The 18,413-nt window shown below is 36.8% G+C and overlaps 1 protein-coding gene and 1 long non-coding RNA gene across 2 annotated transcripts; both read left to right on the forward strand.

Annotated features, from left to right (window-relative positions):
- The first annotated feature begins 1,285 nt into the window (after window positions 1–1,285).
- Window positions 1,286–4,770, forward strand: LOC119190066. Its single transcript, XR_005112758.1, has 2 exons — window positions 1,286–1,872; window positions 3,176–4,770. It is a non-coding gene; the product is annotated as an uncharacterized LOC119190066 (long non-coding RNA).
- An 11,482-nt stretch (window positions 4,771–16,252) lies between these two features.
- Window positions 16,253–18,413, forward strand: LOC119190041. The gene is made up of 2 exons (XM_037441062.1): window positions 16,253–16,459; window positions 17,713–18,413. Exons 1-2 carry the CDS (start codon window positions 16,393–16,395, stop codon window positions 18,114–18,116), a joined length of 471 nt encoding a protein of 156 aa, XP_037296959.1. The 5' UTR covers window positions 16,253–16,392; the 3' UTR covers window positions 18,117–18,413.

An 18,413-nucleotide genomic window follows, 5' to 3' on the forward strand; every position in this document is an offset into this window, starting at 1 on the left:
CGTCCACAGGATATCAGGAGCCAAAGTATCCTGGTTATGCTCCACCCACAATGGAAGAGGTTGCCGTGCGAGTGCGCATACTATCGGGGACGAAATCGTAAAACTGAAAAATGAACATAACCATTAATGTAATTAGACTGCTTTTGAGTTAATAAAGTTTATCGACTGGAATAGAAGAATTATATACTGTCCTACTATCCAGAGACTGAATAATGAAACTGGTCTTATTCAAGTAGCTAGATTTAAATTACCTTTAAATACCTCTGGAGAATTCATGAATAGAATGTCCCTTTTAGAATTTCTCTTACATGTGAAATATCTATGTACCATAATTTTTAAACCGGAAACAAGCATCCTGAACGTGTCATCGAAACTGAGACCTGCCTCTCAACAGTTCATTTCTCTTGTGCAAGGCTATCGCTATTCAAAAACCTATGCAAAAAAATTATGCTTTGTAAAATATAAGTATAATATACCAGCTGTTACGTTTCGAATTATGGTGAGTGACACTTCCGATTGTCCAAACACCTCTTCTATCCGTAAACCCTATTCTTTCTATTTAAAACCATCAGAGAAAAGTTTAGTATAAATCATAACTCTAGTTGACCCACTTGCTTAATTGCCATATGCAATGCAAACACGTCAACAAAACTGATATGTTTCTGATTTCAGTGGAATATGTTCTGTCCAGACGAGGCAACAAGATGCTCCGGGTGGGTGGATTCACTTTCTACTGTCAGATGGTGTCAGGATCCAGGATAAGGTGGCTCTGCTCCACTCATAACCGCAAAGGATGTCGTGCCAACGTCCATACTTATGACGATGTGGTAGTGAAACTGAATAATCAACACCAACATTGATATCCACAACCCTTACCTTGTTACCTTCTATACTTAAAGATGTGACTTTGGATGCCGGTAATCAGGTAAACTTTACTGGTCTCTCATATGTGAGAAGTTAATTAGCAATTAAAATACGCCGAACTGTTTAGATAAGTGTTATGGTTGTATATTAGATCTCTAATTTAATAATTGTAAATATAAATAAATTATTTATTACTGTATTTATTCATTGTTACTTTAAGATTTACAAGCAATAATTCTTAGTGCATAATACGAAGCATCAAACGCGGGAGGAAGTCGTTTAACGCTAAGATGTTTTTATTACATAGATACGTTGTCCGAGCTCAATATTAGCAAGACGAAAGCAAGGTAATTGCCCGACATTCATGTAGTCAACCTCCAACCACTGTCGCAGCTAGCCAGTTTACTAACTTTTTGTATTGTTATAAAAAAAAGCCTTCCTGTGTTTTTAGAAGATGTACAAAGTATACTTTAACTATGAATGAAAAAAACGTATCATTTCATACGTTAGTAATAAGTTTACACTATTTAACTATTTTTTTAACTAATAAATGCATTTTATTCGACTGTCATGGCGACGGGGCGGTCGACGCTCGGTCCCATTCGGGCTCACTCGGGCCGTATCAATGCGAGCTGCTAGGGCTGTGACTATAGTAAATACTGCGCTGTTTTTATGTGCAATGTTGTTAGGCTATGACGCGTCTGGTTGTAAAACATCATTGGTTTAACGGATACTTTTTGACTACACTAAAAATTACACGTTTAAATAAACTTTCATTTTTTTTAACAACCTGTTAACCAATTCATACTGTGATATTAATTTTGCCCCGTATATATTCAAAATTGTATTGTTTTAGTGAAATATTTGAAGTCGTTGCGCGGCACCAAATTACTATGCGTGGACGGATTTACCTTCTGCATGCATCGAACCCATGGACTTAAGGTCTCGTGGAGCTGCTCTACACATAATAATAAAGGATGCCGAGCCAGAGCGCACACCGTGGAAAATGTAATTGTAAAAATAAATAATGATCACAGCCATCCACGAACAATGTTATAGATAACAATTAAATAATAAATAATAATATCAGCCCTGTATATATATTTACACACTGCTGTGCTCAGGCACAGGCCTCCTCTACTACTGAGAGGGATTAGGTCTTAGTCCACCACGCTGGCCTAGTGCGGATTGGTAGACTTCACACACCTTCGAAATTCCTATAGAGAACTTCTCAGATGTGCAGGTTTCCTCACGATGTTTTTCCTTCACCGTTAAAGCGAACGATAAATTCACAAAGAATACACACATGATTTTTTAGAAAAGTCAGAGGTGCGTGCCCTTGGGATTTGAACCTGCGGACATTGGTCTTAGCAGTCCGTTTCATACCCAACTAGGCTGTCGCCGTTTAACTGTAAAAGAAATATAGTTAAAGATTTTTTTGTTTGTTCGTTATGTAAATCCTTTAATCCACTTCTACAAGTATTGTGGAGAGTAAGGAATATAATTTGGACATTTTTATATTATAGTTTGTTAAATATAAAACTACTATTAACGAATGTGTTATATCAGTATTTCAAGGCAATAAAACTATTTATTTAACTGCGAAAATATAGGAACTTTTTTGTAATTTTAGTAACATTCGTGCCATCTTGGCGCGGTAAAACACTGCTATGTCAAAAAGGTTATACATTCTACATTAAGAGGAAATCTGGGCCCAAAGTATCTTGGTTCTGTTCCACTCACAATACGAAATAATGTCGTGCCAGAGCCCAAACTGTCGATGACTAATGTGTTAGATTACATAACGAACATAATCATCCATCAAGAAAGCAATATTGTAGTCATTATAAATATAATTATGACTGAAATGATATTTCATTTACTTCCATTGTTTTTAATTGGAATATTTTCTTAATTAGTAAGAAGATAAAACAGATGTATTTTTGATTTTTGTACATACACAGCTCTTTTGAACTTGCGGACGTATTAAACACAGGAACTTACAGTAGAACTAATGCAACACACAAGGAACGCGAAAATATATTATACACTTTAAAAGTGTCTGAAGAAATGAATTGATCTAAATCTTACCTTCGCACCGATTTCGAAAATAAACCAGAATCAAATTTGCTTATAGATATATTATTACGATCGGTTTGTTCTTGGAATTGAGTCAATTAGATTAGGGTCGTTGATTCAATTCGGCCACATTATTATGAGATTTTGCATGTTATCGATAAATAGGATATTAATAGTCTAAATGAAGGCTGTATCCGTTACCTTGTTCTCACACCAATATTTTCTGTTTTAGTAAGATACCTGATGTCCACCCGTGGAACAAAGTTGCTGTGTGTCGACGGCTACAAGTTCTGCGTGAAGAGAAAGGCAGGGCCCAAAGTTTATTGGTTCTGCTCAACCCACAACCCGAAAGGCTGCCGAGCAAGAGCATTGTCTGTTGACGACGAAATTCTCAGATTGAATAACGAGCATAACCATCCACCGACATTGTAATTCGTCTTTACGATACGGTTGATTTTAAATGATCCCATTCTTAATCGATTCCCGGGAATGAACTAATCAATATATATGTATATGTGCCTATCCGGTTCCAACAGACCGGCATAATTGTATCGACTGTCGAGGGGTAATCATGTCTCGTCAGGCGATATTCTATTGGAGCCCACTCGACTGGTGCAGTGAGATCAATTTGCTGTGTCTGTATATCAAAGTCCGGATGTAAAAAATATGTCATTTTAAAGCATGTCAAAAAAGACTTCACGGCCCATATTGTGTATGATAGTGTAAACGCGTAACGCGGCCGTGTCATGTTATCTTCGAGAAATGTGCGTGGAATGGTATTCTGTAAGACAAATTTCTATAGTCCTAAACATGATGCGTTGTGTTACGCGCTTGTTACGCACTGTTAAAATAACGTGCGGAATAGAGAATAAGGCCCCTGATTGGTTCATTTTTGTGATCTAAAAATCTTTTGGGATCGTTTACTGCAATGGACAGATAGCTGTTTGCCGGATAGAGCATCGTATAAGCATTTTTTATTATTCAAATTATAGTATCATAGTAATGCGTGTAAATATTCGATAGCGTTTAATCAGCGCCTTAGAGGAATTTTTTTATAAATCCTTTTCAGTGCTCATTTACATGATGTGTAATTTTCAAATTTCTAGAGTAGGTCTAAACTGTGTGTTATCAATTATATAATAATATTAATTCAAGTAGAATATAATTAGTTCGTACTACGACAAGATTAATGTCAACAGCCTTTGTCGGATTAAAGTGAATATAGCGTTAACGGCTGATTTTTCAATCGTCAAAACAAAGTTACCCGTCAAATAAATCCTAATCCGAGTGAATATAAAACTGTCAATTTTAATTTGTTTATGTTGTATTTTACATGACGGATAATTGTTAGCTAAATGAAAAATCACACTTTAATCAATGTTAAAATATCAAATAAACACCATTCTCAACTTATTATGATGGATATTGGCATCGACTACGTTTGTACTCAAATATTGCGACAATTAATGACATTTGATTTTGCCGTGGCCCTACCATGATTATTCCATGTAATGCATTTTTATAGCCTATATTTTATATTTAGCATAATATATTTTTAACTAGTAGCTTTCGAGTTCCGAATAATTAAATTAGTGTAATAAAATAGTGTAGTATAGTGATTGATTATAATTATAAGAATTCCAAATGAATATATCCTAAATGTCTTCTATAGTATGAAGTCCGTCAGGCCTGTTCCATTGCTGATTTAAACCTTCACCCCTAGATTGGTTTACTGCATTATATCAGATCAGTATTTAGTTTATAATGACAGCCTGTCATTCAGATCGTTCTGATATGCTATAAATTAAAATAAAATTTTCGAGTAGTCGCTTTTGTTTTAATTCAAAAACAATACCAAACGTTACAGAAATAGCTGAACTAATAGAAATTTTAAATCACCTGTACACGTTAAGTCTGATTTAACATTCCGTTTGCCATCCATAAAAGGTGATGATAGGTTATTTGCCCAATATCAGCAAAAAAAAAAAAAAAAAATTCTGACCTACATAGCGATAGTACCTATAGTCCCTAACAGTTTATTAACAGTTTATAACGGAATACATGCAGCGGAAATTGAGAGCACCAATTGCGTCTGCGCCTTCCCCTTTGGAAATAAAAGACTTCAGTGTGTCTGTTTCCTTTATAGCTTCTTTCAGTGAAAATAAAGGGTAAGTAACAAAAGTACAAAGAAGTTTTAAAGTTATAAATGTGTTTACCTTTAATGATATTTTTGGTGAAATTTTAGCACATTACGTACAGTCTTCGCGAGGAACAACTTTGTTAGAAGTGGGCGGGTTTACTTTCTGCGTACATCGGACTACCGGACTCAAAGTCTCGTGGCACTGTTCCACCCACAACGCGAGAGGATGTCGTGCCAGAGCGCAGACTGTCGAGAATCAAATTATCAGACTGAATAATACGCATAATCATCCATCACCAATATAAATGTTGTCATAAGGAGCCGTTCAAGTATTACGTAACGCAATTTGGGAGGGGGTCCTGTAAAATGTTACGATGCGTTACATGAGGAGGCGGAAGGTCAAAAATCTTCGAAAATTGTGTTACATAATACTTAACGGTCCTTAATAAGTCTGGCATTGTGGTCCATATTAATTATAAAAAATACTTGTAGTTGTAAAATTTTAGTGTTATCAGTATTACTTGAGCATAGTGAACGAAGTCATAGTTCGATGTGCAATTATTAATGATAGAATAATATTTAAGACAAACGACCAGGCAATATGTAAAAAGGCTTTCTCATTTATAAGATATTAGTAATCAACTGAATATATAAGATGTCTGAATGGATAAGATTTTTTACGGGATCGACAAAGTGACCTTATGGTAAGTGGAGTGGAATCCAATAGAATATTGACTGACGAGAGATGATTACCCGGCGACAATCGACGCAATTATGTCGGCCTGTTGGGACCGGAATTACACAGGCTGATGCCGGAAAGCGACACGCTTATGTGGACCACTGTGGCGGGTTTTAACACCTTGTGTACGGTGGTCGGTATCCGGGTGGATATAAGTTAAGCTATTAACGTTTGTGTTTCAATGTGACAACAAAGAGATGGATTTTATCTGTGAATAACTTTTATCTAAGTGAAAAGATAGCCATAAATATAAATAAATAAATAGATTTTGCAGCTCTAAATAAATTTTTACATGAGGTATATTTTCCAGCTCTAATATGTGATAATTTCGAAATATGTATTAATGGACCTCTGGGTCAATGTTTTATTTCTAACTAGCTTTTGCCCGCGGCTCCGCCCGCGTTATAAAGTTTTTCAGGCTAAAGTTTTCCGTTATAAAAGTAGTAGTTTCCCGGGAGCCTATGTTCTTCCCAAGGTCTCAAACTGTCTCCATACCAAATTTCATCTTAATACGTTGGGTAGTTTTTGAGTTTAACACGTTCAGGCAGACAGATGCAGCGGGGAACTTTGGTTTTATAATATATTTTTTAGAACTTTTTAAGAGGAACAATCCCGTCATACATCATTGTTGCATAACTTTAACCGTTTACGCAGCGCACGCAACGGAAGCTCTCAAAACTAATAATTTTTCCTCGATTTGCAACATGTTTCATTACTGTTCCGCTCCTATTGGTCATAGCGTGATGATATATAGCCTATAGCACTCCAGGAACAAAGGGCTATCCAACACAAAACGATTCTTTCAGTTCAAACCGGTAGTTCCTGAGATTAGCCATTACTGCTTCGCTCCTATTGGTCATAGCGTGATGATATATAGCCTATAGCGCTCCACAAATAAAGGGCTATCCAACACAAAACGAATTTTTCAGTTAAAACCGGTAGTTCCTGAGATCAGCCATTACTGCTCCGCTCCTATTGGTCATAGCGTGATGATATATAACTTTGAGCACTCCACAAACAAAGGACTATTCAACACAAAAATATTTTTTCAGTTTGAATCGGTAGTTTCTGAGATTAGCCATTACTGCTCCGCTCCTATTGGGTATAGCGTGATGATATATAGCCTATAGCACTCCACGAACAAAAGGCTATCCAACGCAAAAATATTTTTTCTGTTGGGACCGGTAGTTCCTGAGTTTAGCCATTACTGCTCCGCTCCTATTGGGTATAGCGTGATGATATATAGCCTATAGCACTCCAAAAACAAAGGGCTATCCAACACAAAAAGAATTTTTCAGTTCGAACCGGTAGTTCCTGAGATAAGACAATACTGCTCCGCTCCTATTGGGTATAGCGTGATGATATATAGCCTATGGCACTCCACGAACAAAGGGCTATCCAACACAAAAAGAATTTTTCAGTTCGAACCGGTAGTTCCTGAGATAAGACATTACTGCTCCGCTCCTATTGGGTATAGCGTGATGATATATAGCCTATAGCACTCCACGAACAAAGGGCTATCCAACGCAAAAAGAATTTTTCAGTTTGGACCGGTGGTTCTTGAGATTAGCGCGTTCAAACAAACAAACAAACAAACTCTTCAGCTTTATATAATAGTAAAGATAAGTATTAAATGTTACTCACAATTATTTCTCGATTTTTGTATATTTTAATGCCTAATTGTTCTTTACTGCTTTGTCTACTTTTTCAAGGCTACAGGCGGTTCCTTATCCTAATTTATGCGTTTTGAAGAGTATTTCAAAGTATACAAACATTTTGAGTATACTTTACTATAACCGATATATAATCGAACATACAATAAACAAAAATGTCAGCTGAAAACCATCTATATGTGTCTGGTAATAGAGTAAGATTTGTATAAACTATACAGGCTTTGAGATTTATAATATTCTTAGGCCAATTATAATGATCGCTATTCTTATTGTAGCAATCTACGATGAATCAGTTCGCGGTACGAAGGTGCTCTGCATCCATGGTTACAGGTTCAGTGTCCACAGGAAATGTGGTGATAAAATATCCTGGCACTGCTCCACCCATCGCAAGAAGGGTTGTCGGGCCAGAGCGCATACAATAGACAATGATATCGTCAAGTTGAATAATGACCATAACCATCCCTTGCGAATACCAAGCCGTCGCCAATTGGAGTGATGTTCTTTGAAGCGTGGTGGGGTTTTGGAGCTACAGTATCATAGGAGCCGTTCAAGTATTACGTAACGTAATTTGGGGGGGAGGGGTGTCTCGTAACACGTTACAGGGGCGGGAGGGGGGCTCGTACAACGCGTTATGTAACATTGTTTTTTTTATTTTAAAACAATAAAGGTATTCTAGCGACTTCCCAGTACCTTGCGTGATATAATTGTGAATATTAGAATAAAATGATACTTTAGAGTTACGTAACTTTTGGAGGAGGGGCGGTGGCATACAGGAAAATGTTACGGCGCGTTACGTGGGGGTTTAAACTCTTATAAAATTGCGTTACGTAATACTTGAACGGCCCCATACAAAAAATCCTCCACCACGCGCCATTGTGCTTAAGTTTGCCGGTTATTGTATCTATATTTTATATAGTTGTAATGAAGTATATAATAAAAGTTATAATCAATTGTCATTTATTTCAATTTAAAGTTCTAAATAATGACGATTGATAAAGGATGTCTAATGAGTCCCACATCTCCACACCAAATGCACGCATTTGCCGCGACCCTAGGCACACAGCTCAGTGTGTATACCTCATGGTTGCTAAATACACATTGAGGCCTATAAGGGTTCGCGAACATTTCCCCTCCCTCTCCCTTCCAACTGTCCTGAGATGGCTCCTTCTCCTTTCTCTTCTCTTCCTTAACCCTATCCCCTCCTTTCTTCCTCCCAGGCCCTGAGACCGGATAGCCGGGTAGCGTACCGTCCGCTGGCACCTTCGGTGATAACGGTAGGGCCTACCAACTCCTCATAGAGACTGCCGTGGTTGCTAAGCCGGGGGATCACTTGTACACCGTTCGTAGGGTACCCCCGGTGATAAGCAAGACAGATCTCAAAAAAAAAGGAGTTCCACATTGCGCTTTATGCAGCTTAGTTTGAGGCTTGATTTTATGTCCTGAATACTTTACTATGCTCCCAGAATCATTTTGGATCTGTTACATGAGTTGTGAATAAATTTAAGAGTTATCGTATTAAACAACTTATATAGATAGTATACATTTTATTACGATTTGTTTGGGAGCATAGCTTAGAGTGCGACTTTAGTATTTGGTCGGCTTAGAGGTTTAGAGAAGACTGCACTTTATAAGTAAACGAGACTAATGCTACGTTCACACCAATCGAAATAAAATCACATTTAAATAGTCGCTTTAATTGAACATTGACTATTTGATACAAAATTAATATTCTATCTTTCTTTCAGTAAAATATTTGAAGTCAGTACGTGGGACAACGTTGTTAAGTGTGGCTGGATTTAACTTCTGCGTGCACAGGGTCGTAGGGTCCATGGTCGCGTGGCAATGCTCCACGCATACCGGAAGAGGATGTCGTGCGAGGGCTCAAACTATCGAACATGTTATTGTTAGGCTGAATAACAAACATAATCACCCTTCGCCTGTATAAATAATAATAAAAATAAAATTAGCCCTGTATTATATACTGTCTCACTGTTGGGCACGGGCCTCCTCTGCTACTGAGAGGGATTAGGCCTTAGTCCACCACGCTGGCCTAGTGCGAATTGGTAGACTTCACGCGCCCTCGAAATTCCTATAGAGAACTTCTCAGATATGCAGGTTTCCTCACGATGTTTCCCTTCACCGTTAAAGCAAACGATAATTCACAAGGAATACACACATAATTTTTAGAAAAATCAGAGGTGTGTGCCTTTTGGGATTTGAACCTGCGGACATTCGTCTCGACAGTACGTTCCACAACCAACTAGGCTATCGCCGCTTATATAGCATATCATATAACCTTCGCCTGTATAACATAGCATATTATGTGTCATGTATTTTAGAATAAATGTCAACCTTTATGTATTATTTAGTGCTGTTCAGTCGTCAGATAAACTAAACACCAATAAAACTACAGCTTAATAAAACTAGATAATCTTTTGGTGTTTACATTCATTGATTTTTAAAGCCTAAATCGTTACTGTATTAGAGCGCCGTGCCCAGCAGTGGGACAGTTTATAATATTAGGATTTTTTTATTGACTGTCTCGGTGGGTAGTTATATTACGGTAGGACTACAATGCTGAGGTCTCTGGTTCGGACCCCGGGTCTGGCAGAAAAATGAAGTTTTTCCTTTTAAGGTCGGCCCGGGGTATGTAATTTGTGTCCAATGTGGCGATAGCCTTGCCTCCTATCGCATCATGGGACTTACAAACGGCGGAAATAGGGTGCACATACCCTATCGGGGATAAATAGTGTGTGTTTTTCATGGATACCTTCTCTGACGATTGAAAAATCAGTTCAAAATAAAATGTTAATGTGTAAAATCAATTTATATAATGATTTCTTATGTTTACGCGAATGTTAGACATTGAAATTAAACTAATTTTCGGATTCTATCGCGGTGCTGGTATTTTTATTTTCTCCCGACGTTTCGAAGACTTTGCAGCCTTCATGGTCACGGGGGGGACTGAGGTGTTGTTCATCCGTAAAGTCAAAGTTACAATATCTACCTACATTTTACAATTATACAACTTTTTAAATTTTTTTAAAATTTTAGCTGTTGGTGGTCCGATCTACGCAGAATGAGCTCACAGTGTCTTGAAGTCTGGCAGCCGGTCTTTTGGGTTCCGATTTAATTAAATGTAGAACTGGATCCGAATCGGTGTTCTTTGGCGAGGATTTGTGGCTTGTCTAGTCGCAGATAATGATTGGCGCCTCCCTCAGAGTGTTCAGCGACTGCAGACTTCGTCGAGCGTCGGTGTTTCACGTCAGCTATACGACGAATATCGAATATCGACGAAGTCTGCAGTCGCTGAACACTCTGAGGGAGGCGCCAATCATTATCTGCGACTAGACAAGCCACAAATCCTCGCCAAAGAACACCGATTCCTGCCTAGGATGATTCGCGAGGCTATTGAAATTAAAAAACATCCTAATTTCAATAGGGAAGATGGTTGGAAGCTTGCACAAGCCTGGGATCCAGTTCTACATTTAATTAAATCGGAACCCAAAAGACCGGCTGCCAGACTTCAAGACACTGTGAGCTCATTCTGCGTAGATCGGACCACCAAAAGCTAAAATTTTAAAAATTTAAAAAGTTGTATAATTGTAAAATGTAGGTAGATATTGTAACTTTGACTTTACGGATGAACAACACCTCAGTCCCCCCCGTGACCATGAAGGCTGCAAAGTCTTCGAAACGTCGGGAGAAAATAAAAATACCAGCACCGCGATAGAATCCGAAAATTAGTTTAATTTCAATCAATTTATATGTCTATAACTCTGTTTAATTTTGACTTACGTGAAATTTTAAAATCTTAATACTGCCGAAAGGAGTGTTTGACATGATGAGAGTCATTTAGCATTGTAAAATAAAAATATTAAAAAATAAATTAATTGTTTGGTAGCTATCGCTAAAATCAGTAGATATTTGGATAGTAATGTGTTTTCATTGTTTTGGAATAAAATTTTGTATAAAATCTGCAATGTATTAACATTTACAGTCACAACCGGTTATAACGACATCGAAAGGATCATCCAATCTGGTCGCTACATCTGATAGTCGTTATAACCGATGCATCTTTATAACCGGAGTCTTTATAACCAGTTTCTACCGTATACCTAAAAAGGAAACGTTCCAAATAAAACATCAATGTAGTTCCTAACTATAAGTATTATTCTATAAGTATTTGTAAGTTACTCCAGTATTTAAATAATTAAATTTGCGTTTAATTCAACTTCGTCAAAGTGTATTCGCATTTTGTTTAGAAACATTTCCTATTTGTAAATAAAGTAGTTTTATAACCCGTATACGCTTTCATTACTTCTAAAGAGGTTTTATAATTTGGTAAAAATCAGTACGATTTATGTTCGATATTCGGGCGGATACATTTTTCCGACTAAGAGTATTTTTATCCACTCGCATAGCGACCACCGTACATAAGGTTCAAAATCCGTCATAGTGCCTCACTGGAGTGGCGTTTTACAGTCACTCTATCTCCAGTTTGAACTATGCCGGCATAATTGTTTCGACTGGCGATAATTACTTCTCGTCAATTGAGACTAGACCCACTTACCATAAGGTGCATGTACTATGTCCGCCCTGTAATTTATTTAAGAAAAATCTATTACCTCATAATATTATTGATTAAGTTATCCCAGAAACCACTACTATCATACTCACAAACAATTGCTGTTTCAGTAACCTACGTGCAGTCGTCGCGCGGCACTCAGTTACTGTCGGTTGGCGGGTACAAATTTTGCACCCAAAGGAAGACAGGATGCAAGACCATATGGGTGTGCTCGGCGCACAGCGCGAAGAACTGCCGCGCCAGGGTGCATACTATTGATGGTCAAATCGTCAGGTTGAACAATGACCACAACCACTAAGTACTGCTGAAAATAGAAATGTTAAGTTGAAGGTCACCGGGACCAATATATTTTGACCCGCCAAGCATCAAGGCAAAGGTATTGGACGTTAAGGTGTATATCAGGCTGGCCCCTCTAGCTCTTGGTTTACATATTAATAGAATTTATTGCTTTTTAGAAACGCATACCGCATTCATTCTTAATGTACCGGTTATATACGCATATATAAAGTACTTGCCAGGACAGTGGGACATTTTCCGAGGAAGCCCTTCCAAATCACGACCACTGCCAAATATAGCGACTGTGTGTTGCTACGAAATAATTCTGCAAATTGCGTAATGGAGTTGTATGCGTATACAGCTCCATTTAATGATAAAATCAGAAAAGCAGGGGCCGGGCCAACCTGACGGACACGCGTGTGCTTTGTATCAAGCGTACAGCTCATTATAATTTGTAATAATAAGGACTTTTAGAAAATAAAACAATAGAATATTCTTCTAAATGACAATACTTATTTTTTTACTTATATTTTTAATCCTTTGATATATCTACTATAAATAAACTTAAGGCGATACCTCAAGGTCCATTTTCATACATTTTGTTTCGGCTTTAATCTGGGTAACTAAACAAGTATTGGCAAGTAAAGAATTTAAATTCACGTCTAGTTAGTGATTAGTTCTCGCAGTTGAAGAAAAATGTAAAAATAATTAATAATCATGGATATTTCTGCCTTTAAAATTTCGTCATATTAAATTTTAAAGGCCGAAATATCCATGATTATTAATTATTTTTTTCAACTGCGAGAACTAATCACTAACTAGACGTGAATTTAAATTCTTTACTTGCCAATACTTGTTTAGTTACCCAGATTAAAGCCGAAACAAAATGTATGTAAATGGACCTTGAGGTATCGCCTTAAGGAGCGTTTTTTTTGTTTTCGTATTTTAAATGATCGAAAAAAGTTGTAGTTTTAATAATAGAATTATAGTAAATGATAATAATTATATTGAAAACATATTTTTCGGATGAAAAACATGGATAAGTATTTCATTGTTTTTTAATTATAAAGAGGATGTTTTAGAATAGCTAGACTTAAGAATCGTATTATTCCGGTTTTAAAGACAATGTTACTAGTATAAGTTAGATACTTGAGACCTAATTAAGTCTTAGTGTATTGACCATAGTGCATTTCCATTTAGTGGTAATAATACTGTTTAAGGGCGGTCGTCGAGCTTTCCAACAAGAGGGTGGATTGCTTGTCATTATTTAGTATAAATAAGCATGAATATTTCCAATACGTTCGTCTCATGGAAAACTAGCTCATAAGTATACGTAAGACAATCTATTTGTGTTAAGTTACTATGTATGATTTATAGGTAATAAAAAATATACACGATAATATATTTTATTTTAACCGCTGGAGTAAGCATGTTCTGAATTGGAGACCGTGTCTTGGCATGCGTGGCGTGGGACGCCGTCTGGCCAAATGACAACACGACATTTACAAGAAGGCCTGGATGTATAAAACAGCAGAACGGGCTCTGAGGCGTATCTTGGGAGAGGCTTATGTCCAACAGTAGACTGCAACGGGCTGAGGATGATGATAAATATATTTTATTTCTTATAAGTAAACTTATTTTTTGGGTAGCCACACTGTAACCATTGTCTTATATAATCGCTTATACATCCGTCACGTTTTGTAGTGCAACTGAAAGTACCGGAGAAAAAGAACCCTTATCTATGCATAAACTGGAACACGTGCCAAGAGTTAAAAGATGTCTGCCCATAAACAACCAAGCCGAAACCAGTACAAAAAAGGAATGAGAGAAGGGTAGTTTATGCTTCCGTATATACCCTCACCGTACGAAATGCATCAGCTAGCTGTCGCGTCACCTCGGTTTTGAGACAGAGATCACTGTCTATGATTACATTTTTGATTTAATAACCTTATTTGCTTCCCATTTTGTTTCGGGTTAAAATACTATAAAGCGGTGGCGAAAAGTCCCTGTAACCCGAATCCTGCTGGCTTCCCTTTCGTAATTTATGTAAAATCTATTTATCATTAGAATGATTTGCAGATCGCATTTATGCATATTGAATGAATCCTCCGAATTTTCAGCCACGGCGGCCAATCTCTACGGAGATCAGCGAGGTACGCAGGAGATATTATAGTGCACAAGTGTGTGCGCAATATACAGATGCACTCTCTGTTCCTTCACTCTCATAGTTCGGTGGGTCGGCAATTCGACATGACCGGAGAGGGATCAGGCGCAGGACCAAAGGCTTTATGTGATTTCCGAGGCACGGGGGTATCACACCGCCACCTTCCTGACCCCGAGCTGTAACTAAATAATGTTTTTAAGATGGAAAAACCCAATCACAGTTATTTAGGCCTGACCCGGAATTTGAACTCAGGACCTCAGCGCAGTAGACGACTAGTACCAGGTACAATTACAACTACGCCACCGAGTCAGTCAGTGCATATTAGTACATGTTGTGTCAGGCTACCTTTCAGAAAACTTCACTCTTCCTCACTGCTGTAAAGTAACTTTAAGGACACTTTCACATAATATGTTTATTTTCAGTTGTATCAGTTAACACCGAATACCAGGAACCAATGCTATATTTACGGCCTCGTTCGAGTATTTTATATAAAGATTCCGTAGAAAAGTTATCAAAGCGGGGTAAGTGGAGTGAGGAGAGCATGCAAGCAGCTATAGCAGCAGTCAAAGAAGACCAAATGACCCATGCCGCTGCAGCTGAACTTCACAATGTTCCAATAAGAACTTTACAGCGCTATTTGCGGACAGGCAGCGTTAAAAAACATATAGGACGCACTCCAGTTTTGAATATGGAACAAGAAAATGATTTCGTTAATAGACTAAATAAGAAATCGAAATTGACACCCACAATTATACGGAGAAATTTCTGGGCTTGCGGGTGTAAACTGGTTGAAGAAATTCTTAAAACGGCATCCTGAGATATTAGTATCAAAAAAATAAAATGCTAACTGTTAAACTATCTGTCCTCTTTAATTCATTTCTAAAATTAATTTACACAAATCAAATTGAAACTATTTTGGTTTTTTTGAATTAATAATTATTAATCTAACGACATATGTATGTGAGTGAATAAACAAAATTATTTTTTTATTTATATGATTTTATATGATTTTTACCTTCATTTGTTATAGGAGCCTTATGGCCTTTCACTTTTTTCGGGTCAAGGTATTGTGTATTTAATTATATTTTCAGTATTAAGACCGGCGCATATATAAGGAGGAGCGCAGATATTTTTTTTACTGTCAAACTATTTAGACATTGTCTTCATTGAAATAATACTCAAAATCCATTAACACAATAAATTGCATAACACTGTTGTGTTAATTTATTTTAAATAAAAAACTTGACTTAAAAATAAAATATTATGTTCTTTTTCGGCTGATTTTGCAAACCTAAATAAATTTAATACCTAGGTTTTAAATTTTTATAGAGATAATGCATTGAAGAGTGTAAATAAAATAAATTATTTAAGGCGATTTTTATTTTTAAAGCACTCCTTTTTTACATTTATATTAATTGTTATGTAGGCCTTGGTAGTCTTGTCTTAGTCATTATTATATTAATTATTTCGGATTAAGCAAGTTAAGCAGCAAAACGAGCATTTGCTGCGCGAGTATTAAGTTATGAATTTTCAACTAAATTGCGGCTTCTGCGCACCGTAAGCGATCCGCATCAACTACCGCCTCAAGCGCGCACACGCATGTCGCTGCTGCCCCCTAGGGCGCAATTCTAAAACCGACAAAAAGTGGTTCGCCCCGCGGCATTTCTGAGCGACGCAATATTTATAATTAAATATTTATTTAATATTTGAATCTAATTTTTAATATCTGTTTTATCGACATAAGTGTCTGAATTGATATAAAACTATTTTTTTTAATTTTCAGTAATATACATTAGGTCCAACCGCAGGAAGCCAACGCTTCGAGTTCGATCGTTTTCTAGTGACGATTTATCTACTGATTCAGTTGAAATGCCTCAGAGGCGGGGCCGCTGGTCAGAAGCAAGTCTGCGTGCGGCTATGGAGGCGGTAATGGAAGGTAAGATGTCACAACGCGCGGCAGCAGAACGTCACAATATACCAAGAAGAACTCTACGACATCATTTGCAAACAGGTGTCACTGTAAAAAATTTAGGGCGTCAACGAACTATGGATGCTGAGCAAGAGAGCCATCTCATAAACAGGTTAAAGAACGTAAGATCAAAATTGACACCTAAGTTAATACGGAGAGAAGCGTTTTTGTTCTGTGAGGAATACAAATTGAAACACAAATTTAATAAGGAAGTTGGGCTTGCGGGAAAAAATTGGTTGCAGAAGTTCTTAAAGCGGCACCCTGAAATATCTACCGAAAAATAACTTGTATCTTCAATCGTCATCTTAAAGATATTTGTTAATTTATGCATCTTATTCTCATTGACAAACTAATCAAGTTTCCATATTCTGATGATTTTTGTAAACATAAGTTATTGAAAAATTCACGGTTTTAAAAACATCATATTACATTTGTATGCTAATAAAATACGTAAAATAATTTGTTTATTTTTATTTATTTCGATATAAATATTTTTTTACATCATTTTGGTAGGCATTGTATACTTTGTATTCTCTAGCTTGATTTTCTGTTATTTCATACAAAATTACAAAACGAACTAACTGCGCGCGTGTAGGCGAACCGATTACATCTTAACTGTAGCAAACCAGCCGAAATTAAAAGCGCTCGTAATCCTAAGACATAAGATGTTAATTCAAAAATTCCTACTAATTATACTGACCACAATATCTTTCAAACGGCACAACAACAGTGCCTGCATAATATTCAATATTAGCGAAAATATGTATTACTGGGGTACTCAGCATTACTAACAGCAAGTTAGTATTCTCAAAAAGTTCAAAGATCAAAAAGTTTTAAGATTATATAGAGCGAACATTGGGAAGATTGTTACACAAAAATTTTGCGGTTTTTGATGGTTACTCAATCTACCGCGAAATAGAAAAACATCAATCTAAAATACTTCATATTTTTCCATATCATGATTTGCAAGTTTTTAATACGAATATTAACATATTTTCTGTAAATATATTATTTTTGTATTAACATCTAAGGACACAGTGACATCTTGTCATACAGACATTTCAAATAAACGGTCCGTAACTAATGATACAGTCAAATGTCATGAAGGGATTAAATAAATTAGCATGGGATCAGTCTATCGATTATTTCGGTGTTAAACACAGTCCATACACAGGAGGGTTTACTCTAAACTCAAACTTTATCTAGTGTTTTCCTTTCAGATCCATTTAAAGTGCCTACAAAGCGAGCTATGTGGTCTGAAGAAAGTTTGCGTGCAGCCATGAAAGCAGTGCAAGAAGGCCATATGACACATTACGCTGCAGCGGAACTTTACAATATTCCGAGATCAACGTTGTGGGACCATTTAGTATCAGGGAAAACAGTTAAAAGAACTGGACGCTATCCAGTTATGAATACAGAGCAGGAGGAACATCTCGTGGGCAGGTTAATAGACAAAAGCAAAACTCAGAAATTGACAAATAAAATCATACGGAGAGAAGCATTTATTATGTGCCAGGAATGGAAATTGAAACACAATTTTAATTTAAAAACTGGCCTTGCGGGCATAGACTGGCTGAGGATGTTCTTAAAGCGACATCCTGAAATTTCAAACGCAAAACAATAGCATTTACCTAACCACTATCCCAAAGAGAGGGAAAAATATTGTTAACAGCCAATTTCTACATGAGTAGTATAGTGAAACAGTGACCATTGGTTACATGATCGCGAATATGTTTCTTCACTCTAATATCTCAAGTAAAAGCTAAGAGTTCCATACAAACATCGTTATTTAGGCAAAGCGTCACCCAAAAATGTTTTTATGAATCTTTTAGCTTGTAACATTATTTTGACTATTATGGACAATGAAGAAACTGGCCGTATTATTTTTGAAAAAGAGTCAGAATAAACGTGTTTTAAAGAA

Source organism: Manduca sexta, chromosome 21 (genome assembly GCF_014839805.1).
Source record: "Manduca sexta isolate Smith_Timp_Sample1 chromosome 21, JHU_Msex_v1.0, whole genome shotgun sequence".
Classification (NCBI taxonomy): Eukaryota; Metazoa; Arthropoda; class Insecta; order Lepidoptera; family Sphingidae; genus Manduca; species Manduca sexta.

Coding starts and splice junctions, on each gene's coding strand:
- LOC119190041 (XM_037441062.1), top strand. CDS start 16,393: ATGCCTCAGAGGCGGGGCCGCTGGTCAGAAGCAAGTCTGCGTGCGGCT. Junction 16,460..17,712: donor TATGGAGGCGGTAATGGAAG/GTAAGATGTCAC, acceptor TTTTCCTTTCAG/ATCCATTTAAAGTGCCTACA.